This window comes from Entelurus aequoreus, linkage group LG06, assembly GCF_033978785.1.
Source record: "Entelurus aequoreus isolate RoL-2023_Sb linkage group LG06, RoL_Eaeq_v1.1, whole genome shotgun sequence".
NCBI classification, from domain to species: domain Eukaryota; kingdom Metazoa; phylum Chordata; class Actinopteri; order Syngnathiformes; family Syngnathidae; genus Entelurus; species Entelurus aequoreus.
This window is the reverse complement of record NC_084736.1, coordinates 12,529,908-12,555,777: the sequence shown is the minus strand read 5'-3', so window position 1 is coordinate 12,555,777 and position 25,870 is coordinate 12,529,908. Positions and strand designations below refer to the sequence as shown.

Genomic DNA, 25,870 nt, shown 5'->3' with positions numbered 1-25,870 from the left:
CACTTTGCAAGAACTACATTGGCTGCAAACTCCGTAGCTTGCTAGCTTGTGCTGTGAGATGTTATATCATGATGTTGCTGGTGCACAACCACTTGTGCTAACAAAAATGGTAATTAAAAAGTGCGTTTTTTCACATCTTTATTTACACAAATAATGTGTAGCGCCGATAAGGGTGCCAATGAATACCGGTATAAATAAGGAATATCAATATCTGTATCAATGAAATCCTAACGATATACTGTACATCCTGTTGCGTCGGACCAGTCTTCCTCTCGGGGAATAAAAGACACCGGTCAATCCCAAATTCTTTCGGATGGCATATATGTTGAGTAAGAAGTAGGGATGTCCGATAATATCGGCACTCCGATATTATCGGCCAATAAATGCTTTAAAATGTAATATCGGAAATTATCGGTATCGGTTTCAAAAAGTAAAATGTATGACTTTTTAAAAACGCTGCTGTGTACACGGACGTAGGGAGAAGTACAGAGCGCCAATACACCTTAAAGGCACTTCCTTTGCGTGCCGGCCCGATCACTTAATATCTACGACTTTTCACACACACAAGTGAATGCAAATTATACTTGGTCAACAGCCATACAGGTCACACTGAGGGTAGTCGTATAAACAACTTTAACACTGTTACAAATATGCGCCACACTGTGAACCCACACCACACAAGAATGACAAACACATTTCGGGAGAACATCTGCAACGTAACACAACATAAACACAACAGAACAAATACCCAGGATCCTTTGCAGCACTAACTCTTCCGGGACGCTACAATATACACCCCCGCTACCCCCGTAGCCCCCACACCTCAACCCCGCCCACCTCAACCTCTTCATGCTCTCTCAGGGAGAGCATGTCCCAAATTCCAAGCTGCTGTTTTGAGGCATGTTAAAAAAAATAATGCACTTTGTGACTTCAATAATAAATATGGCAGTGCCATGTTGGCATTTTTTTCCATAACTTGAGTTGATTTATTTTGGAAAACCTTGTTACATTGTTTAATGCATCCAGCGGGGCATCACAACAAAATTAGGCATAATAATGTGTTAATTCCACGACTGTATATATCGGTATCGGTTGATATCGGAATCGGTAATTAAGAGTTGGACAATATCCGAATATCGGATATCGGCAAAAAAGCCATTATCGGACATCTCTAGTAAGAAGGACCACCAAGACAGAATAGGAATATTACCAAGTTTTACTAAAGCTTTAAGAGACCAGCCTTACAATGCGTTAATAGCGGCATCTAGAAGCGGTCTGAAAATCAAACGGAAAGAGTCAGTTTATTTAGTATGAAAACAGCCCCCTCCCGCCCAGAAAGAAATACAGCCTTATTGTTCTAAACTGATAAGGTAAAAAGGGAGTACATTATACTCCCGATACACATTCCACCGCATTCAAGGTAAGGCACAGAGTTTACTAGCGGACATAAGATACAAGCACAAAGTGTACACATGGGAAAATATTAGCTGCTTTAAACATGACTATTGATAAAGAAATAACTCATTCTCTAAATCCCTACTCTTACCTCCCTGAGGACTTTTCCGTCCTATAGCTCCTCTGTGTCCATTACATTGGGTAAATGTGACAGGGTAAATGTAGCACCTCTGATGTAGTGTAATATGTTGTCAGGACGGACAGGCCGCCCACCCTACAGGGACTGTGGTGACCGAGAAGCAGCAGATTCTGGAGCACAATCTTCAAGACATCAGGAAACGAGTGCAGGTTGGTTTTGAGGGACCACAAGATACCATTTTTGAAATTGATAATTGAACATGCAGCGTTACAAGAACCGTAGTGATCTTTTTCTTCTTTTCTAAGAAGCGTCTTCTTCTCTACAGGACATGGAACAGAAGATGAAGATGCTGGAGAACCTGCAGGACGACTTTGATTTCAATTACAAGACGCTGAAAAGCCAAGGAGGTAGGGAGTCGGAACAATGTTTTGGAGAGCTGAGGTTTTTAATGGTAAAAGTCACAATCAAATGCACTTTCCTAGAGTTGTCCCAAGACCTGAACGGCAATAGCCAGGCGGCGGCCACCAGGCAGAGGATGGCTCAGCTGGAGCAGATGCTGAGCACCCTGGACCAGCTCAGGAGGGTTAGTGTCCCAACATCTCCATCATGGCTGCAGTAAAATACTCCTCACTATACACTGCAAAAAGTCAGTGTTCAAAAACAAGAAAAAAAAATACAAAAATTAGGGGTATTTTATTTGAACTAAGCAAAATTATCTACCAATAGAACAAGAAAATTTGGCTTGTCAATACTTTCCAAAACAAGGAAAATTAGCTAACCTCAATGAACCCAAAAATACCTTTAAAATAAGTATATTCTCACTAATAACAACTGTTCTACTATATGAGTACGTATTTTCTATTGTTTCATTGAAAATAAAACAGTAAAGTCCATTTGGCTGTTTTAATTATGAGACACAATTGTGTCAAAGTCAGGATTCTTTTTTCATGCTTGAAATAAAAAATGATTACTTTAGAAAAGTCGTTTTATACTTTTGAGTGTTGATGACACAGCTTTGCATCAGTTGATATTCTAGTTTCAAGCATGTTTTACTCAATATAGGTCAGGGGTCGGCAACCCAAAATGTTGAAAGAGCCATGTTGGACCAAAAATACAAAAACAAATCTGTCTGGAGCCGCAAAAAATTAAAAGCCATATTACATACAGATGGTGTGTCATGAAATATAAATTGAATTAAGATGACTTAAAGGAAACTAAATGACCTCAAATATATCTACAGTTGAGGCATAATGATGCAATATGTACATATAGCTAGCCTAAATAGCATGTTAGCATCGATCAGCTTGCAGTCATGCAGTGACCAAATATGTCTGTTTAGCACTCCACACAAGTCAATAACATCAACAAAACTCACCTTCGTGCATTCATGCACAACGGTAAAAGTTTGGTGGACAAAATGAGACAGACAAAGAAGTGGCATAAAACACGTCCTAGAAAGTCGGAGAAAGTTATACATGTAAACAAACTACGGTGAGTTAAAGGACCGCCAAAATTAGTAGGACAAAACGGCGCTCGCCAAATACTCGAATCAGTGAAGCATGTTTAATACAAACAGTGTGTTTTATAACAATTAGGGAGGTTTGTGTCATGTTTGTCCATATTAAAACAAAAAATATATTTTTTTCCTCTCATCTTTTTCCATTTTATTAATAAATTTTTGGAAAAGCTCCAGAGAGCCACTAGGGCGGCGCGGGTTGCCGACCCCTGATATAGGTCATAAAATCTCGGCAACAAGCTGTAATATCTTACTGAGATAATTTAGGACCAAAACCCTTAAAACAAGTAAAATACTCTAACATAAAATCTGCTTAGTGAGAATAATTATTTCATTGGACAGAAAATAAGCAAATATCACCCTTATTTGAGATTTTTAATCTTACTTAGATTTCAGTTTTTGCAGTGTAGCGGCTAACTGGCTCTGATGCTTCTCATTGCAGCAAATTGTGACGGAGATTGGAGGCTTACTCACCGCCATGGATTATGTCCAGAAGAACCTAACAGATGAAGAACTGGCCGACTGGAAGCGACGGCAGCAAATCGCCTGCATCGGGGGTCCGCCTAACATCTGCCTGGACCGCCTAGAAACATGGTAAGCTTGCGCTCTTGCTTTAAAGGCCTACTGAAATGAAATTTTCTTATTTAAACGGGGATAGCAGGTCCATTCTATGTGTCATACTTGATCATTTCGCGATATTGCCATATTTTTGCTGAAAGGATTTAGTACAGAACATCGACGATAAAGTCCGCAACTTTTGGTCGCTGATAAAAAAGCCTTGCCTGTATCGGAAGTAGCGTGACATCACAGGTTGTGGAGCGCCTCACATCTGCACATTGTTTACAATCATGGCCACCAGCAGCGAGAGCGATTCGGACCGAGAAAGCGACGATTACCCCATTAATATGAGCGAGGATGAAAGATTCGTGGATGAGGAAAGTGAGAGTGAAGGATTAGAGGGCATTGGAAGCGATTCAGATAGGGAAGATGCTGTGAGAGGCGGGTGGGACCTGATATTCAGCTGGGAATGACTAAAACAGTAAATAAACACACGACATATATATACTCTTTTAGCCACAACACAACCAGGCTTATTTTTAATATGCCACAAATTAATCCGCATAACAAACACCTCCCCCCTCCCTTCCATATAACCCACCAATACAACTCAAACACCCGCACAACACACTCAATCCCACAGCCCAAAGTACCGTTCACCTCCGTAAAGTTCATACAGCACATATATTTCCCCAAAGTTACGTACGTGACATGTACATAGCGGCACGCACGTACGGGCAAGCGATCAAATGTTTGAAAGCCAAAGGTGCATACTCACAGTAGCGCGTCTGCTATCCAACTCAAAGTCCTCCTGGTTGTGTTGCTGCAGCCGGTCGCTAATACACCGCTTCCCACCTACAGCTTTCTTCTTTGCTGTCTTCATTGTTCATTAAACAAATTGCAAAAGATTCACCAACACATGTCCAGAATACTGTGGAATTTTGCGATGAAAACAGACGACTTAATAGCTGGCCACAATGGTGTCCCAAAATGTCCGCTACAATCCGTGACGTCACGCGCAAACGTCATCATACCGAGACGTTTTCAGCAGAATATTTTGCGGGAAATTTCAAATTGCACTTTACTAATCTAACCCGGCCGTATTGGCATGTGTTGCAATGTTAAGATGTCATCATTGATATATAAACTAGCAGACTGCGTGGTCGGTAGTCGTGGGTTTCAGTAGGCCTTTCAAAGTGAAACACAAGAGCCGTATCAATGAAAAGGATGTCTTTCCAAACAGGATAACGTCCTTGGCCGAGTCCCAACTCCAGATTCGTCAGCAGATCAAGAAGCTGGAGGAGCTCCAGCAGAAGGTGTCTTACAAAGGGGACCCCATCATCCAGCACCGGCCCGCCCTGGAGGAGAAGATAGTGGACTTGTTCCGAAACCTCATGAAGAGGTACTGCTCACATATGCACCACTTTGTCTTTATTAATGCGTCTCACTGCGTTAGTACTCTGTCCTAACTGAGGCCCTGTGTTACCCAACAGTGCGTTTGTAGTGGAAAGACAGCCGTGTATGCCAATGCACCCGGACAGACCGCTGGTCATCAAAACGGGCGTGCAGTTCACCAATAAAGTCCGGTAAGGAATAACCTCCGTTTTATTTTATACACCGCTCTACGTCACGGGTGTCAAACTCGTTTTCATTGAGGGCCAAATCCCAGTTATGGCTGCCCTTAGAAGGCCGCTTGTAACAGCGAATTATATAAGAATTTGCCTCTGCATTTGATTATTACTAGAGATGTCCGATAATGGTTTTTTTGCCGATATTCCGATATTGTCCAACTCTTAATTACTGATTCCGATATCAACCGATACCGATATATACAGTCGTGGAATTAACACATTATTATGCCTAATTTTGTTGTGATGCCCCGCTGGATGCATTAAACAATGTAACTTTACCATGAATTGATTAACGTGGACCCCGACTTAAACAAGTTGAAAAATGTATTCGGGTGTTACCATTTAGTGGTCAATTGTACGGAATATGTACTGTACTGTGCAATCTACTAATACAAGTTTCAATCAATCAATCAAAAACAAGGTTTTCCAAAATAGGAGAACAACTTCAACTCCGGTTATGGAAAAAAATGCCAACATGGCACTGCCATATTTATTATTGAAGTCACCCAAAGTGCTTTTTTTTTTTAACATGCCTCAAAACAGCAGCTTGGAATTTGGGACATGCTCTCCCTGAGATAATCCTGATACCAGGGTTTCCCACACATTAATTTATTTGGGGCGGCCCGCCACGAAAGAATTACGTCCGCCACATATTGAAATTAAAAAAAATTAAAAATAAAAAAAAAATATTTTTTTTTTGTCCTCTCCAGCTTCTCAGGCAAATCATATAGTTGATGTAGATGCCCATATCGGCTGTTCAGATTTACTTTACAAAAGAGAAGTGTAGGATACTTCTCTTGTTGCCTTATTTGTATTTGACTTTATTAAATGTATTTATATTAGAAACACAACATGTGTATATAACAAAGGGTGCAAAGTCTGCAGGCAGTAGGAAACACATGGTTAAGTGTAGGGAGTAAAACTGATGGCAGTCTAAAGTTCAAGATTTTTGGAGCTCTTTGTTCAGTGGATCAGATGTTTGATGAAGCTCTGTGTCTATCTACCACCACTACTGTTTGCTGTTTATTTGTTACTGACTGTGGCAGGACACCTCTGCCTCTGTTTCACTTTATGTTGCTGGTAAATAATATGGTTGTAGTAGTAGGCTAAAGTTAAATTATTTAGTATGCACTAATTAAAGGGGCAGAGCGTTGAGACATTTTAGCTTTTATATTTTATAAGATATATTTTTTGTAGGAACCACAATTAATAAATATATTTCAGTGAATAACTTATTGTTCAAATCTGTATATAAATATGTACATAAAGTGTTGTAATTATATTGTAAATTGGATGGATGGATAGATGGATGGACGTTTAAAACAAAACTGTTATTAATTAGTAAGTATACATTTTTTTAGCCTTTTTAGAGAAAATCTAATCATTGTAGTAAATTATGCAAATTACTCGATGATGTCATGGTGACCACGCCCATAGCCACGCCCCCACCACCACAGGTATCTTGGCAGTTTATGGGAAACACTGTGATACCCACTACAACTATGGGAAATACTATACTTTGACTTTCACAAAGTGCATTATTTTTTTAATTTTTTGAACATGCCTCAAAACAACAGCTACAAAAACAATGAAGGCACACAACTTCAGTCCAGAGTATACTAGAGCATACTTGCCAACCTTGAGACCTCCGAATTCGGGAGATGGGGGGGCGGGGTTTGGTGGTAGCGGGGGGTGTATATTGTAGTGTCCCGGAAGAGTTAGTGCTGTAAGGGGTTCCGGGTATTTGTTCTGTTGTGTTTATGTTGTGTTACGGTGCGGATGTTCTCCCGAAATGTGTTTGTCATTCTTGTTTGGTGTGGGTTCACAGTGTGGCGCGTATTTGTAACAGTCTTAAAGTTGTTTATACGTCCGCCCTCAGTGTGACCTGTATGGCTGTTGACCAAGTATGCCTTGCATTCACTTATGTGTGTGTAAAAGCCGCATATATTATGTGACTGGGCCGGCACGCTGTTTGTATGGAGGAAAAGCGGACGTGACGACAGGTTGTAGAGGACGCTAAAGGCAGTGCCTTTAAGGCACGCCCCCAATAAGGTTGTCCGGGTGGAAATCGGGAGAATGGTTGCCCCGGGAGATTTTCGGGAGGGGCACTGAATTTTGGGAGTCTCCCGGGAAAATCGGGAGGTTGAAACCGATACCGATAATTTCCGTTGTTACATTTTAAATCATTTATCGACATCTCCAATTATTACATATATTTTTTTAACGTACGCTGTAAAAAAAATGTTTAAAATCTGTAGTTTTTAGAGTAAAAAATGGCAACTCAGTCACCAAAATTTTACTGTAAAACAGTGTTTTTAACAAAATTTTACAGTAAATGGAAAACAGTACCGCTGATTTTTTTTTGTGAATGTGTGTGTGTGAATGGGTGAATGTGGAAAATAGTGTCAAAGCGCTTTGAGTTCCTTAAAAAAAGGTAGAAAAGCGCTATACAAGTACAACCCATTTACCATTTTTAATCTCTGGCAACTGAGTTGCCAGTTTTTTACCATAAAAAAAAAAAGTGAAACCATTTTTTCATTTGCAGTAATACACCTTACGAACAACCACCGTAGATACTATGGCAGGGGTGTCAAACTCATTTTAGCTCAGGGGCCGCATGGAGGAAAATCTGTGCACACGCGGGCTTGACTATTAAAATCATGGCATTAAAACTAAAAAATAAAGACAGCTTTAGTTTATTTGTTAGTTTATTATTATTTCTTCGGTCAGTGGTCAACAAAATAAACAAACAGTTTTACATAAACAAACAGTTGTACATTCATAAATTGAAAATGTTGCAGACCGAAAGGGTTTAGGCTGAAGTTGAACACTTATTACGCCTAACCCTATAAACAATGTCAAATACAAGATGAGCTTCCTAAAAATATGACATTTCCTTTGCACAAAATATTATAAATACACCTTGTACACAACATAAACACTGTTTAAACTTCAGATTGTTTTTGTTGTCTTACTTTGGCCAAAAATAGAACAAACACATTCTGAAAATATTACAATAGAAATATAGAAACAAATACCGGCACAGGTAAAGTTTAGATCCATGAAGGAAAGAAGAAAGTGAATGAATGTTTATAACTGAATACATTCACATATGCATAAAAATGTGTTTTCTTTTGTATTATTTTTTTAATGAATTAAGTAACATTTATGACAACCTTTTTCCAAAACACAACATAGAATGTGAGATATAACAGGATAATGCATACATTTATCATTTGTTTTCAAAACGGTTACAAAAAAGTGGGACCCCAAAAATTTACTGTGGGACCCCATTTTTATGACTTGATGGGGTCCCCGGGACCCCATTTTGAAAATTCCTAGCACCAACACTGATGGAATATTGGTGTGTGCAAAACAGCAGCAGGCGGCTGTGGCCTGCGGGCCGGTTCTAATACTAATCAAATATCATCCCGGGGGCCATATAGCATTCATTCGCGGGCCTTGACTTTGACACCCCTGGTCTAGTGTGAGTACACTGCAAAAAGTCAGTGTTCAAAAACAAGCAAAAAAAAAAATACAAAAATTAGGGGTATTTTATTTGAACTAAGCAAAATTATCTGCCAATAGAACAAGAAAATGTGGCTTGTCAAGACTTTCCAAAACAAGGAAAATTAGCTAACATCAATGAACCCAAAACTACCTTAAAATTAGGGATGTCCGATAATGGCTTTTTGCCGATATCCGATATTCCGATATTGTCCAACTCTTTAATTACCGATACCGATATCAACCGATACCGATATCAACCGATATATGCAGTCGTGGAATTAACACATTATTATGCCAAATTTGGACAACCATGTATGGTGAAGATAAGGTACTTTTTAAAAAAAATAATAAAATAAGATAACTATATTAAAAACATTTTCTTGAATAAAAAAGAAAGTAAAACAATATAAAAACAGTTACATAGAAACTAGTAATTAATGAAAATGAGTAAAATTAAGTGTTAAAGGTTAGTACTATTAGTGGACCAGCAGCACGCACAATCATGTGTGCTTACGGACTGTATCCCTTGCAGACTGTATTGATATATATTGATATATAATGTAGGAACCAGAATATTGATAACAGAAAGAAATGGGGGGAGGGAGGTTTTTTGGGTTGGTGCACTAATTGTAAGTGTATCTTGTGTTTTTTATGTTGATTTAATAAAAAAATAAAAACCGATACAGATAATAAAAAAAACGATACCGATAATTTCCGATATTACATTTTAACGCATTTATCGGCCGATAATATCGGCAGGCCGATAATATCGGCAGGCCGATATTATCGGACATCCCTACTTAAAATAAGTATATTCTCACTAATAACTACTGTACTACTATATGAGTATGTATTTTCTATTGTTTCATTGAAAATAAAACAGCAAAGTCCATTTGGCTGTCATCTGTTTTAATTATGAGACACAATTGTGTCAAAGTCCTGATTTTTTTTTTACATGCTTGAAATAAGAAATGATTATTTATTAGTACGGTAGTTTTATACTTGTGAGTGTTGATGACACAGCTTTGCAACAGTTGATATTCTAGTTTCAAGCATGTTTTACTCAATATAGGTCATCAAATCTCAGCAACAAGCTGTAATATCTTACTGAGATCATCTAGGACCAAAACCCTTAAAACAAGTAAAACACTCTAACATAAAATCTGCTTATCAGACAGAAAATAAGCAAATGTCACCCTTATTTGAGATATTTAATCTTACTTAGATTTCAGTTTTTGCAGTGTACACCCTTAAAGGCATATTTGGGTGAGTGTGGCGTGGAAGAACATTCTAATCAAATATCTAAAATTTGATTTTCCTGTATGTCCAGCACATGTTGAAAATTGACAATAAAGACGACTTTGACTACAATATTTTAAGCTGTTTATTAGGTCAAAGACCAACAGACCAAATACTTTAGTCCAAGTAAATCGTACGATTCGTTAGTGAGTATTGCAAGATTAATATGTATATTCCTCCAGGCTACTGGTGAAATTCCCTGAACTCAATTACCAGCTGAAAATCAAAGTTTGCATTGACAAGTAAGCATTTTTTTAAGTACACGCACAATCTAAATATATGAGAAAATACTGCATTTCATTGTAAACCGTTTTATTTTTCTCAGGGAGTCTGGAGATGTGGCTGCAATCCGAGGGTAGGATGTAGAACTTTTTCACTTCTAAACCAATGCATTGTCTTTTTTTTTTTCTTCTTCTCAACAGAAGAAAACACAGTCACTTTCGCTTTTGTCTAGGTCACGGAAGTTCAACATCCTCGGCACCAACACCAAAGTCATGAACATGGAAGAGTCCAACAACGGCAGCCTGTCGGCGGAGTTTAAGCACTTGGTGAGTAGCGATAAATCCCCTCCAACTTCTCTGACAAACGCTTCCTCACAGCGGAACCGCCCGCTTCCTGTTCGTTGCAGACCCTCAGAGAGCAGCGGTGCGGCAACGGCGGACGCACCAGCAGTGACGTAAGCGCCAGGCCTCCCACTCGTTAGCCGCCAGCATGCGTTATACTTACGAAACTTCTCCTTTCTGTAGGCCTCCCTTATTGTCACAGAGGAGCTCCATCTCATCACATTTGAGACCGAAGTCTATCACCAGGGTCTGAAGATCGACCTGGAGGTCGGTTCCACAAGAACTCCCACTAGATATCTAACACTAGAAACACGAAGCATATTTATAGTAACAGGGTTTACTTGACTTTGAAGGCCTACTGAAATGAAATGTTTTTATTTAAACGGGGATAGCAGATCCATTCTATGTGTCATACTTGATCATTTCGCGATATTGCCATATTTTTGCTGAAAGGATTTAGTAGAGAACATCGACGATAAAGTTTTGGTCGCTGATAAAAAAGACTCGCCTGTACCGGAAGTAGCGTGACGTCACAGGTTGAAGGGCTCCTCACATTTCCCCATTGTTTACAATGCAGCGAGAGCGATTTGGACCGAGAAAGCGACGATTACCCCATTAATTTGAGCGAGGATGAAAGATTTGTGGATGAGTAACGTGAGAGTGAAGGACTAGAGTGCAGTGCAGGACGTATCTTTTTTCACTCTGACCGTAACTTAGGTACAAGGGTTCATTGGATTCCACATTTTCTCCTTTTTCTATTGTGGATCACAGATTTCTATTTTAAACCACCTCGGATACTATATCCTCTTGAAAATGAGAGTCGAGAACGCGAAATGGACATTCACAGTGACTTTTATCTCCACGACAATACATCGGCGAAGCTCTTTAGCTACGGAGCTAACGTGATAGCATCGGGCTTAAATGCAGATAGAAACAAAAGAAATAAACCCCTGACTGGAAGGATAGACAGAAAATCAACAATAATATTAAACCATGGACCTGTAACTACACGGTTAATGCTTTCCAGCCTGGCGAAGCTTAACAATGCTGTTGCTAATGACGCCATTGAAGCTAACTTAGCTACGGGACCTCACGGAGCTGACGTGATAGCATCGGGCTTAAATGCAGATAGAAACAAAAGAGATAAACCCCTGACTGGAAGGATAGACAGAAAATCAACAATACTATTAAACCATGGACATGTAACTACACGGTTAATGCTTTCTAGCCTGGCGAAGCTTAACAATGCTGTTGCTAACATCGCCATTGAAGCTAACTTAGCTACGGGACCTCGTCAGAGCTATGATAAAAACATTAGCACTCCACCTACGCCAGCCCTCATCTGCTCATCAACACCCGTGCTCACCTGCGTACCAGCGATCGACGGAGCAACGAAGGACTTCACCCGATCATAGATGCGGTCGGCGGCTAGCATCGGATAGCACGTCTGCTATCCATCTCAAAGTCCTTCTGGTTGTGTTGCTGTAGTCCGCCGCTAATACACCGATCCCACCTACAGCTTTCTTCTTTGCAGTCTTCATTGTTCATTAAACAAATTGCAAAAGATTCACCAACACAGATGTGCAGAATACTGTGGAATTTTGCGATGAAATCATAGCTTTTTGTATTGGGTCCAATGTGTCCGAATACTTCCGTTTCAACCATTGACGTCACGCGCATACGTCATCATACATAGACGTTTTCAACCGGAAGTTTCGCGGGAAATTTAAAAATGCACTTTATAAGTTAACCCGGCCGTATTGGCATGTGTTGCAATGTTAAGATTTCATCATTGATATATAAACTATCAGACTGCGTGGTCGGTAGTAGTGGGCCTTTAATATACAGGTTGCATGTTTGTGTTTTGAAATATGAATATATTCAGTCGGGGTTATATTCGACTTGTTTCAACTCCACATCAAATATTATTGTGTAAAACAATAAACATGTCATCGTATATTATTGTAATGACTTCACAGCATACAGTACAGGTCAAAAGTTTGGACACACCTTCTCATTCAATGGGTTTTCTTTATTTTCATGACTATTTACATTGTAGATTGTCACTGAAGGCATCAAAACTAGACTGTAGAGTTATGTACAAAAAAGGTGAATTAACTGAAAACATGTTTTATATAGAGATGTCCGATAATGGCTTTTTTGCCGATATTCCGATATTAACCAACTCTTAATTACCGATTCCGATATCAACCGATACTGATATATACAGTCGTGGAATTAACACATTATTATGCCTAATTTTGTTGTGATGCCCCGCTGGATGCATTAAACCAGTGGTCCCCAACCACCGGACCGATTGGTACCGGGCCGCACAAGAAATTTAAAAAAAAATATTTTTTTTAAATTTTTTTAAAAATTAAATCAACATAAAAAACACAATACATACATTATATATCAATATAGATCAATACAGTCTGCAGGGATACAGTCCGTAAGCACACATGATTGTATTTCTTTATGCAAAAAAAAAATAAAAAGATATATATATATATATATATATATATATATATATATATATATATATATATATATATATATATATATATATATATATATATATATATATATATATATATATATATATATATATATATTCAAGCGTTGACCGGTCCGCAGCTACAAAAAGGTTGGGGACCACTGCATTAAACAATGTAACAAGGTTTTCCAAAATATGAAACCATGAATTGATTAATGTGGACCCCGACTTAAACAAGTTGAAAAACTTATTCGGGTGTTACCATTTAGTGGTTAATTGTATGGAATATGTACTGTACTGTGCGATCTACTAATACAAGTTTCAATCAATCAATCCAAAATAAGGTTTTCCAAACTAAGAGAACAACTTCAACTCCAGGTATGGAAAAAAGTGCCAACATGGCACTGCCATATTTATTATTGAAGTCACAAAGTGCATTGAGGTGTTGAGGTGTGAGGTGGGGGGGGTCGGGGTTTGGTGGTAGCGGGGGGTGTATATTGTAGAATCCCGTAAGAGTTAGTGCTGCAAGGGGTTCTGCGTATTTGTTCTCGGTTGTGTTTATGTTGTGTTACGGTGCGGATGTTCTCCCAAAATGTGTTTGTCATTCTAGTTTGGTGTGGGTTCACAGTGTGGCGCATATTTGTAACAGTGTTAAAGTTGTTTATACGGTCACCCTCAGTGTGACCTGTATGGCTGTTGATCAAGTATGCCTTGCATTCACTTATGTGTGTGTAAAAGCCGCATATATTATGTGACTGGGCCGGCACGCTGTTTGTATGGAGGAAAAGCAGACGTGACGACAGGTTGTAGAGGACGCTAAAGGCAGTGCCTTTAAGGCACGCCCCCAATAATGTTGTCCGGGTGGAAATCGGGAGAATGGTTGCCCCGGGAGATTTTCGGGAGGGGCACTGATATTCGGGAGTCTCCCGGGAAAATCGGGAGGTTGAAACCGATACCGATAATTTCCGATATTACATTTTAAAGCATTTATCGATATTATCGGACATCTCTAGTTTTATATTCTGGTTTCTTCAAAATAGCCACCCTTTGCGCTGATTAGTGCTTTGCACACTCTTGGCATTCTCTCGATGAGCTTCAAGCACACCTGTGAAGTGAAAACCACTTCAGGTGACTACCTCTTGAAGCTTATTCCTAGATTTGATGCCTTCCGTGACAATCTACAATGTAGTCATGAAAATAAAGAAAACGCATTGAATGAGAAGGTGAGTCCAAACTTTTGGTCTGTACTGTATATCAAATAATATAATATCAAATACAGTGGAGCCTCGATTTACAAACTTAATTGGTTCTTGAACAGGGTTAGTAAATCGAAAAGTTATTATAGTGAAGCAAATTTCCCCATGATAAACGGTGTAAATATCAATAGTGGGCTCCAGCCAGACAAAAGTCTCTATTTTATTTAAGGCAGGGGTGTCAAACGTATGGCCCCGAGGGCCGGATCAGGCCCCCGAACAGGTTTTACCCGGCCCTCGGGATGACTTTGCTAAGTTAAAAACTTAACCTGAAATTTTTGAATGAAAGAAACAGCTGTTCTAAATGTGTCCACTAGATGTCGCAATAGCACTTCTTTGTATCTTTGTAGATGATGCTACATATGTACAAAATAAACCACATGATGTTAGTACATTAGTCGAGGAAAATGATCAAACTACATAAATAACATCCTGTAATTTGATTTTGATATCATTTTTTTTTTATCTTGATTGAAAATTAACACCAATGAGTTGACTGATGAACATTATCACATAATTCATTCAGAAAAACTGCAACATGTAAGTGTAAAAAACAACAACATTATGATTTGTACATTTTCAGAATGTGCTTGTTCTACTTTTAAACAACGAAAACAATCTGAAGTTGTCTTTATTTTTAAGTTATCGTGCCGTGATTTTACCAGTCCGGCCCACTTGGGAGTAGATTTTTCTCCATGTGGCCCCCGATCTAAAATGAGTTTGACACCCCTGATTTAAGGTTTGTACAGTACTTTGAACACAATATAAAGTGATATACATTACTGTATATAAAACAAACATAACAAGGAGGTGATGAATTAACTATCTCTTTTATTAACAACCTAAAACAACAAAAAGCTGAACTGTTCTGTATGCTCTGCTCTGCAAACACGCACACACACACACAGAAGTCCCTTTGGTGCCCTCACAAACAAGCAGAAATCCCAAAAATCCCTAACTTTAACAACTGAATTGCAACAATAATAAACATTTTAAAAATGGACTCCCACTATTATGTTAGATCCACTATGGACTGGACTTTCACAATATTATGCTAGACCCACTCGACGTCCATTGCATCCTTTCTCCCCTAGGGGGGGTCACCCACATCTGCGGTCCTCTCCAAGGTTTCTCATAGTCATTCACATTGACATCCCACTGGATTGTGAGTTTTTCCTTGCCCTTATGTGGGCTCTGAACCGAGGATGTCGTTGTGGCTTGTGCAGCCCTTTGAGACACTTGTGATTTAGGGCTATATAAATAAACATTGATTGATTGATTGATTGATTGATTGATTGATTGAAAAAGTAAAATCCACTTACAGTACATTAACATCGGCAAAGGAGCAACTCACAAGAAGAGAGAAGGGAGCAGACAGAGGGGGAGAAGGGAGGGGTTGAGGCCGCTGAACAAGAGGTAGTGTCTTCTCCGCTGTCAAATAAGTCCACTTTGGCAACTTTTTCCAGAAAAGTCTGATCTCATCACAATTAAAAACTTGCTGTGGTATGAAGTTGGCTTCCTCCAATCTCTTCAAAACGAGCAAGTCCAACATGGCTGCCAGCTGGAAACTGAATGAATGAAGCGTCCGTACACAGAGACTTATTTGGCGCGATTTAAAAGTTTGTAAAGCAAAAAGTTTGTAAATCGAGGTAGAGATGTCCGATAATGGCTTTTTTGCCGATATTCCGATATTGTCCAACTGTTAATTACCGATTCCGATGTATACAGTCCTGGAATTAACACATTATTATGTCTAATTTTGTTGTGATGCCCCGCTGGATGCATTAAACAATGTAACAAGATTTTCCAAAATAAATCAACTCAAGTTATGGAAAAAAATGCCAACATGGCACTGCCATATTTATTATTGAAGTCACAAAGTGCATTATTTTTTTTTAACATGCCTCAAAACAGCAGCTTGGAATTTGGCACATGCTCTCCCTGAGTGAGCATGAGGAGGTTGAGGTGGGCAGAGTTGAGGTGAGCGGGGGGTGTATACTGTAGCGTCCCGGAAGAGTTAGTGCTGCAAGGGGTTCTGGGTATTTGTTCTGTTGTGTTTATGTTGTGTTACGGTGCGGATGTTCTCCCGAAATGTGTTTGTCATTCTTGTTTGGTGTGGGTTCACAGTGTGGCGCATATTTGTAACAGTGTTAAAGTTGTTTATACGGTCACCCTCAGTGTGACCTGTATGGCTGTTGACCAAGTATGCTTTGCATTCACTTGTGTGTGTGAAAAGCCATAGATATTATGTGACTGGGCCGGCACGCAAAGGCAGTGCCTTTAAGGTTTATTGGCTCTCTGTACTTCTCCCTACGTCCGTGTACCACTCCGTACAGCGGCGTTTTAAAAAGTCATAAATTTTACTTTTTGAAACCGATACCGATAATTTCCGATATTACATTTTAAAGCATTTATCGGCCGATAATATCGGCAGTCCGATATTATCGGACATCTCTAAATAGAGGTGTCAAGGTACAGTGGAGCCTTGATTTACGAATGATATATCTAGACAAATTACAGTTAAGTAAAAATGCATGATTGGTACATAAAATATAATTAGTAAATTGGTAAAATGATCTTGTTAATTTTTGTGCAAATATCCTATTTACCACAGCTATAAGGCTAATAAAACCTTAAAATCTTAAGTGCTTAAATCTGACTTTCAAAAAGGTGCTATTAAAATTAGAAGACAATGTGAAGAAGTAATTCCATGACGGAATTACGAAAGAAAAGTTGCACTGAAAATAATCTCAAATTCATTTTCCCCACTACAGACTCATTCACTGCCGGTGGTGGTCATTTCAAACATCTGCCAGATGCCCAACGCCTGGGCGTCCATCCTGTGGTACAACATGCTCACCGACCAGCCTAAGGTAGGTCGGCGCCTTCTGTTGGGTCGACACAGCAAGTAATTGGTTCTGTACTGCGATTTATTTTTTGTACAGAATGTGAACTTCTTCACGAAGCCTCCAGTAGGGACGTGGGACCAGGTAGCCGAGGTGCTCAGCTGGCAGTTCTCGTCCACCACCAAGAGAGGACTGACCATCGAGCAGCTCACCACACTGGCTGAGAAACTGTTAGGTGAGTACCATTGATAAACGTACTGTATCGTCTTGTCCCGTAAAAAAACCCCACCAGTAAGTAATTATATTTTAGTCATGAGCAATAAATCACTTGAAAGATATTTAAGATATTCTGTGTATGAATTCATAGTTAAATTACTGATGTAGTCATCTTTTTCTGTATGTGTGTACTAGGGCTGCAACAACTAATCGATTAAAATCGATTATAAAAGTAGTTGGCGATTAATTTAGTCATCGTTTCGTTGGATCTATGCTATGCGCAGAGGCAAATTTTTAAATTTTAAATTTTTTTATTTATTTAATTTTTTTAAATAAACCTTTATTTATAAACTGCAACATGTACAAACAGCTGAGAAACAATAATCAAAATAAGTATGGTGCCAGTATGCTGGTTTTTTTTTCAATAAAATACTGGAAAGGATAGAAATGTAGTTTGTCTCTTTTATACGATTATTAATCGATTAATCGAAGTAATAATCGACAGATTCATCGATTATCAAATTAATCGTTAGTTGCAGCCCTAGTGTGTATGAGTCTAGACAGATGATGTAAATGGACAAACTGATCATTCATATTTTGTGTATACATATGGAGAGCCAGATGTTTGTCTTGTTTGTATGTGTATGGAGCGGCCAGATTTTACATTATGTGTCTACATGAATGGGTTGCATAAAATGAATGGACAGACTGTTTGCTGTGTGTGTGTGGGGAAAAAAACAACAACAACCACAGGCCGATGTTTACAATATGTGAATGGATGGACTGATATTTAAATTGTGTGTACACAAATGGAAAGGCAGATGTTTGCCCAATGTATGTAAAAGAAGTGGCTGGATTTTACATTGTGTGTGTGAATGGACATACGGCTATTTGCATAATATGAATGGACAGTCTGTTCGCTGTGTGTGTAAAAACATGTTTGCTTGCTCATTTGCTGAGTAGCTGCCATTTCTTTGAATGGACAGACATGTGTTGACATTATTTGAATGGACAGACTAATATTTAAATTGTGTATAAATAAATGGAGAGGCAGATGTTTGCCTTATGTATGTGAATGAAGCGGTTAGATTTTACATTGTATGTGAATGGACATATGGATGTTTGCGTAATATGAATTGACAGACTAATTAAATGTTTGCCTTTTGTGTTTAAAAAAGGGACTGGCAGATGTTTAACTGATGTGTGTATGGAGTGGCCAGATATTACAATATGTGTGTATGTGAATGAACGTACGGATGTTGGTTATAGTGTTTCCCATAAACTGCCAAGATACCTGTGGTGGTGGGGGCGTGACCATGGGCGTGGCTGTGGGCGTGGTCACAATGACATCATCGAGTAATTTGCATAATTTACTACAATGATAGGATTTTCTCTAAAAAGGCTCAACAAATGTATACTTACTAATTAATAATAACAGTTTTGTTTTAAACGTCCATCCATTGATTGATTGATTGATTGAGACTTTTATTAGTAGGTTGCACAGTGAAGTACATATTCCGTACAATTGACCACTAAATGGTAACACCCGAATAAGTTTTTCAACTTGTTTAAGTCGGGGTCCACTTAAATTGATTCATGATACAGATATATACTATCATATATACTATCATCATAATACAGTCATCACACAAGATAATCACATTGAATTATTTACAATCAGGGGTGTGGAGGGAGGGGGGGTGGGGAGGGCGGATATGGACATCAAGTAGTGGACATAGAGAGAGAGAGATCAGAAGGCATAAGAAAAAGAAAAAGTGTCTGCATTTGATTGTTTACATTTGATTATTAGCAATCCGGGGAGGGTGTTCGTTTAGGGTTGTAGCTGCCTGGAGGTGAACTTTTATTGCGGTTTTGAAGGAGGATAGAGATGCCCTTTCTTTTATACCTGTTGGGAGCGCATTCCACATTGATGTGGCATAGAAAGAGAATGAGTTAAGACCTTTGTTAGTTCGGAATCTGGGTTTAATGTGGTTAGTGGAGCACCCCCTGGTGTTGTGGTTATGGCGGTCATTTACGTTAAGGAAGTAGTTTGACATGTACTTCGGTATCAGGGAGGTGTAGCGGATTTTATAGACTAGGCTCAGTGCAAGTTGTTTAACTCTGTCCTCCACCTTGAGCCAGCCCACTTTAGAGAAGTGGGTAGGAGTGAGGTGGGATCTGGGGTGGAGGTCTAGAAGTAACCTGACTAGCTTGTTCTGAGATGTTTGGAGTTTAGATTTGAGGGTTTTGGAGGTGCTAGGGTACCAGGAGGTGCATGCGTAATCGAAAAAGGGTTGAACGAGAGTTCCCGCCAGAATCCTCAAGGTGCTTTTGTTGACCAGAGAGGAAATTCTGTAGAGAAATCTCGTTCGTTGGTTAACCTTTTTGATTACCTTGGTTGCTATTTTATCACAGGAAAGGTTAGCCTCTAGAATGGAACCTAGGTAGGTGACCTCATCTTTCCTGGTGATGACACTGTCACCTACTTTTATGGTGAAGTCATTGACTCTCTTAAGTTTGATGTGGGACCCAAACAGAATGGATTCTGTTTTACCCAAGTGGATGGATAGCTTGTTGTCAGCGAGCCAGGTGCAAGTTCTACAGAGTTCAGCACTGAGGATTTTCTCCACCTGTGACTTGTCCTTGCCGGATACCAGCAAGGCAGAGTCATCCGCAAACAAAAACAATTCACAGTCGCATGCCGATGACATGTCGTTTATGTATATTAGGAACAGTAAAGGTCCCAATATACTGCCTTGGGGGACTCCACAGCTCACCGAGAGGGGGGGGGACACGGTGCCGTTCACCTCTACCACCTGCTCCCTCCCCTCCAAGTAAGACTGCATCCAGCTCCAAGAGGTTTTGTTAAATCCGATTGCTCTGAGCTTATCCAACAGTATAGCGTGGTTAACGGTGTCAAAGGCCTTCTGAAGGTCCAGCATGACCATGCCGCAGTATTTGCCCGCGTCCACCTCATGTTTGATGTGGTCGGTCAGATAGAGAAGGCATGTGTCAGTGGAGTGGTTAGTTCTGAAGCCGGATTGGAATTTGTACATGAGTTTATTAGTGGCAAGGTAACTATCGACATCCATCCATCCATCCATCCATTTTACAATATAATTACAACACTTTATGTACATATTTATATACAGATTTGAACAATAAGTTATTCACTGAAATATATTTAGTAATTGTGGTTCTTACAAAAAATATATCTTATAAAATATAAAAACTAAAATGTCTCTTAAAGCTCTGCCCCTTTAATTAGTGCATACTAAATAATTTAACTTTAGCCTACTACTACAACCATATTATTTACCAGCAACATAAAGTGAAACAGAGGCAGAGGTGTCCTGCCACAGTCAGTAACAAATAAACAGAAAACAGTAGTGGTTATATACAAATAAGGCAACAAGAGAAGTATCCTACACTTCTCTTTTGTAAAGTAAATCTGAACAGCCTATATGGGCATCTACATCAACTATATGATTTGCCTAAATGGCTGGACAAGACAAAAAAACAACAACAATTTTTTAATTTTTTTAAATTTGTGGCGGATGTAATTCTTTCGTGGCGGGCCGCCACAAATAAATGAATGTGTGGGAAACACTGCATAATATGAATGGATGTTTAGATTATTTGAATAGACAGACTGATATTTAAATTGTGGATATTGTTTAGATAAGTTCAATTTAATTTAAGAACTTGCACACAAAGCAACACTGGAGGTGACTATGACGTGGTCGCGGACGGAGGGGGGGAGGGGTCTTAAACGACGGCATTGTGTGTGTGTGTGGACAAGGATAAGGTTCGGTGGGATTTACCCAATGTTGTTTTTGACAGCCATCTTAGATTTAGTCTTAGTCTTAGTCTTTTGGACTAAAATGATTAGTTTTAGTCACATTTTAGTCACTTTTATATGTGATAGTTTTAGTCCAGTTTTAGTCGACGAAAACTCAAAAGGGTTTTAGTCTAGTTTTAGACGATGAAAAGTCAATTTAACAGTCAGTTTAACATATCAAGTTACGTGCCGACAGAACGTACTCACAAAGAGATAACCACACCGTCACTGAATGTAAACATGGCTAAACATGCTGCTAAAGTAACACACACATAATGAATTGACGTTAGCATAACAAAAGCTAACTTTAGCCTGAAGTTAGCAGCCCATTTCCGCCAGGAGTATGTGGAAAACGTACTAATGTATTAGCTTACTATGACATTTATCGATTATGTTAACAGCATTTGTAACTTACCTTCGAAAAAATATCCTTGTGGCGAGCCTTAAGGTGCCGCTTAAGGTTGGTCGTATTTTTTCCGCATATTTTGTGGCCACTTTTGTCACCGTCTTCCTTCACAATACACTCTGTTTTATTATCTGCTGGGTTATATTTAAAATACACCCATATGTCGTCTCTACGTTTGCGACCACCGAGCCCCTGTGTTGAAACTGCCGCCGCCATTGCCTGATGAGTAACAACAGTCTGACGTGTTGAGCATGTTGTGCGCTGCACGCCAGTTGGTGGGCGTGACCAAACAAGGATAGAATGCAGCAGCAGATACTTTGTAGGTTTTAATTGACAAACACAATAAACAGAAATGTAATGCATTTTAAACGTCTTGACAGATTACCCACTAACATTTTCGTCCGTTCTCGTCTCGTCAACGAAAACTCACACGTCTCGTCATGTTTTCGTCATCAGAGAGACATGTTTATCTCGTCACCGTCTCGTTATCGTCATGAAAAAAAGTGGCGTCAACGAAATGATTTCGTCATCGTTGACGAAAACAACACTGGATTTACCCTGGATAACCTTAGCGGCTTAGTGTAGAAGGGGCCTTAGGCAGCTGGGTCTGGCTCAGGCTCAGTTGACACACAGTAAATCAGGGGTCACCAACCTTTTTGAAACCAAGAGCTACTTCTTGGGTACTAATTAATGCGAAGGGCTACCAGTTTGATACACACTTAAATGAATTGCCAGAAATAGCCAATTTGCTCAATTTACCTTTAACTCTATGTTATTATTAATAATTAATGATATTTACACTTAATTGAACGGTTTAAAAGAGGAGAAAACACGAAAAAAATGACAATTACATTTTGAAACATAGTTTATCTTCAATTTCGACTCTTTAAAATTCAAAATTCAACCGAAAAAAAGAAGGGAAAATCTAGCTAATTCGAATCTTTTTGAAAAAATTAAAAAAAGAATTTATGGAACATCATTAGTAATTTTTCCTGATTAAGATTAATTTCAGAATTTTGATGACATGTTTTAAATAGGTTAAAATCCAATCTACACTTTGTTAGAATATATAACAAATTGGACCAAGCTATATTTCTAACAAAGGCAAATCATTATTTCTTTTAGATTTTCCAGAACAAAAATTTTAAAAGAAATTCAAAAGACTTTGAAATAAGATTTAAATTTGATTCTACAGATTTTCTAGATTTGCCAGAATAATTTTTTTGATCATAATAAGTTTGAAGAAATATTTCACAAATATTCTTCGTCAAAAAAACAGAAGATAAAATGAAGAATTAAATTAACATTTATTTATTATTCTTTACAATAAAAACAATACATTTACTTCAATCAATCAATCAATGTTTATTTATATAGCCCTAAATCACAAGTGTCTCAAAGGGCTGTACAAGCCACAACGACATCCTCGGTACAGAGCCCACATACTTGAACATTGATTTAAATTGTCAGGAAAGAAGAGGAAGGAATTTAAAAGGTAAAAAGGTATATGTGTTTAAAACTCCTAAAATCATTTTTAAGGTTGTATTTTTTCTCTAAAATTGTCTTTCTGAAAGTTATAAGAAGCAAAGTTTAAAAAAAAAAAGAATTTATTTAAACAAGTGAAGACCAAGTCTTTAAAATATTTTCTTGGATTTTCAAATTCTATTTGAGTTTTGTCTTTCTTAGAATGAAAAATGTCGGGCAAAGCGAGACCAGCTTGCTAATAAATAAATAAAATTAAAAAAATAGAGGCAGCTCACAGGTAAGTGCTGCTATTTGAGCTATTTTTAGAACAGGCCAGCGGGCTACTCATCTGGTTCTTACGGGCTACCTGGTGCCCGCGGGCACCGCGTTGGTGACCCCTACAGTACATGGTGTCAATATATCATACAAATGCACTCTAAAACTGTCACATTGTCTATTCAGGACCGTCGGTCAACTATTCCGGCTGTCAGTTCACCTGGGCCAAGTTCTGCAAGGTATCTCCCCCCGTTCTCATTGTTTGGTGCCATGTTGTCGCGTAATGGCTCTTGTTGATGCATTATTTCTTTTTTGCAGGAGAACATGGCTGGCAAAGGCTTTTCATTCTGGGTGTGGCTAGACAACATCATCGACCTGGTCAAGAAGTACATCCTGGCGCTGTGGAACGAGGGGTGAGTTAACCCGGGTGGGAATCTGACGCCAGATGTTTTGGAAATGCGTGTAAACTGGGTCTGTCCATCAGGTACATCATGGGCTTCATCAGCAAAGAGAGAGAGAGGACCATCCTCAGCCCCAAACCTCCCGGCACCTTCCTGCTGCGCTTCAGCGAGAGCAGCAAGGAGGGCGGCATCACGTTCACGTGGGTGGAGAAGGACATCAACGGTGAGCCTCCCGCGGTCGTCTACGGCCACGCTTTTCCAGTTTTGTGGGTTGTGACGCCAAGCGTTCCTCCTGCGCCACCCAGGGAAGACTCAGATCCAGTCGGTGGAGCCCTACACCAAGCAGCAGCTCAACAACATGTCGTTCGCCGACATCATCATGGGCTACAAAATCATGGACGCCACCAACATCCTGGTTTCGCCCCTGGTCTACCTCTATCCAGAAATCCCCAAGGAGGACGCCTTTGGGAAGTACTGCAGGCCGGAGACGGCTCCTGAACCCGAGATGCCAGGCGACTCTACAAACAGTAAGTGTTACGTATTTTTTAGAACAAATCAGAACTCAGAAATCGGCGTTTTTAAACATTTATTTTTGCATCAAAATATCACTACCATGTTTTTTTTTTTTATGTAATATTGTAGCGTGTAAGGACCCGGAGTCAAAGGAAGGATGTCAAAAAATGGATTTAATTGTTTTAATGACATTCAAACTTTGTTTTCTTATCAACAATTGAGCAGTATTTATACATCCGTGCATACTTGCCAACCCTGAGACCTCCAATATCGGGAGGTGGGGGGTAGGGGGTGGGGGGGCTTGGTCGGGGGTGGGGGGTGTGTGGTTGGGGGCGGGGGGCGTGGTTATTTACAGCTAGAATTCACCAACTCGAGGATTTCATATATATATATATATATGTATATGAAATACTTGACTTTCAGTGAATTCCAGCTATCTATATATATATATATATATTAATTTTATTATACATAATAAATAAAATAAATACTTGAATTTCTGTGTTCTGGTGGCTATCCACTAGATGGCAGCATTGTCCCTGTTTAACTTCTCCGTTCATGATGAGTATATCATTTCGGCCACCGTGTTCAATGGAGAAGTCTGTTTTACAAAATGTACAGGCAACATACACCTTCCCCTTCGAACTGTCCTGGATGAACTGAAATTCTTGTTTCCATTCGTTTTGGAACTTGCAAGCGTATTTCTTCATCTTGCTCGTCGACGGCGTCGCCATGTCCGCCAAGGTCCGCATTGAGCTGGAGGGGGCGTGGCCTCCAGCTCCGTCTGAATACCGGGAGTTTGTCGGGAGAAAATCTCTGCCGGGAGGTTGTCGGGAGAGGCGCTGAATATCGGGATTCTCCCGCTAAAAACGGGAGGGTTGGCAAGTATGCATCCGTGGCTTCTCAGCACAACAAAAATGTGTCCCTTGAAAACCCGTCCGATCAGAACTCTCCAACAATAACAAAAGTTCTGTATTAATTATGCAAACCCACTACAATATCAAAAAACAGGATGCAAACAAAAAAATGTTGAACGTTCGCCTCAGCCCCAGGTACTCGGGGTTCCTCTAGCCCCCAGGTGTCAAACTCAAGGTCCGGGGGCCACTCGAAAGCCTGGAAATAATATGTACCGTATTTTTCGGAGTATAAGTCGCTCCGGAGTATAAGTCGCACCGGCCGAAAATGCATAATAAATAAGGGAAAAAAACATATATAAGTCGCACTGGAGTATAAGTCGCATTTAAACAAATGTATTTGATAAAACCCAACACTAAGAATTGACATTTGAAAGGCAATTTCAAATAAATAAAGAATAGTGAACAACAGGCTGAATAAGTGTACGTTATATGAGGCATAAATAACCAACTGAGAACGTGCCTGGTATGTTAACGTAACATATTATGGTAAGAGTCATTCAAATAACTATAACATATAGAACATGCTATACGTTTACCAAACAACCTGTTACTCCTAATTGCTAAATCCCATGAAATCTTATACGTCTAGTCTCTTACGTGAATGAGCTAAATAATATTATTTGATATTT

The 25,870-nt window shown here is 39.3% G+C and overlaps 1 protein-coding gene across 2 annotated transcripts in view; it reads left to right on the top strand.

The window, feature by feature from the left end:
* The window catches only part of stat3 (signal transducer and activator of transcription 3 (acute-phase response factor)), a 66,796-nt gene that overhangs the window by 15,833 nt on the left and 25,093 nt on the right, over positions 1–25,870 (top strand). For both annotated transcript variants that reach the window (XM_062049992.1, XM_062049991.1), the window contains exons 4-20: positions 1,651–1,743; positions 1,860–1,941; positions 2,017–2,117; positions 3,493–3,644; positions 4,852–5,010; positions 5,102–5,194; positions 10,231–10,290; positions 10,374–10,403; positions 10,503–10,596; positions 10,677–10,724; positions 10,795–10,878; positions 17,136–17,234; positions 17,307–17,442; positions 23,597–23,649; positions 23,729–23,823; positions 23,895–24,034; positions 24,117–24,338. In XM_062049992.1, coding sequence (XP_061905976.1) covers positions 1,651–1,743; positions 1,860–1,941; positions 2,017–2,117; positions 3,493–3,644; positions 4,852–5,010; positions 5,102–5,194; positions 10,231–10,290; positions 10,374–10,403; positions 10,503–10,596; positions 10,677–10,724; positions 10,795–10,878; positions 17,136–17,234; positions 17,307–17,442; positions 23,597–23,649; positions 23,729–23,823; positions 23,895–24,034; positions 24,117–24,338 — 1,741 coding nt within the window. The remainder of the gene's footprint in view (positions 1–1,650; positions 1,744–1,859; positions 1,942–2,016; positions 2,118–3,492; positions 3,645–4,851; positions 5,011–5,101; positions 5,195–10,230; positions 10,291–10,373; positions 10,404–10,502; positions 10,597–10,676; positions 10,725–10,794; positions 10,879–17,135; positions 17,235–17,306; positions 17,443–23,596; positions 23,650–23,728; positions 23,824–23,894; positions 24,035–24,116; positions 24,339–25,870) is intronic.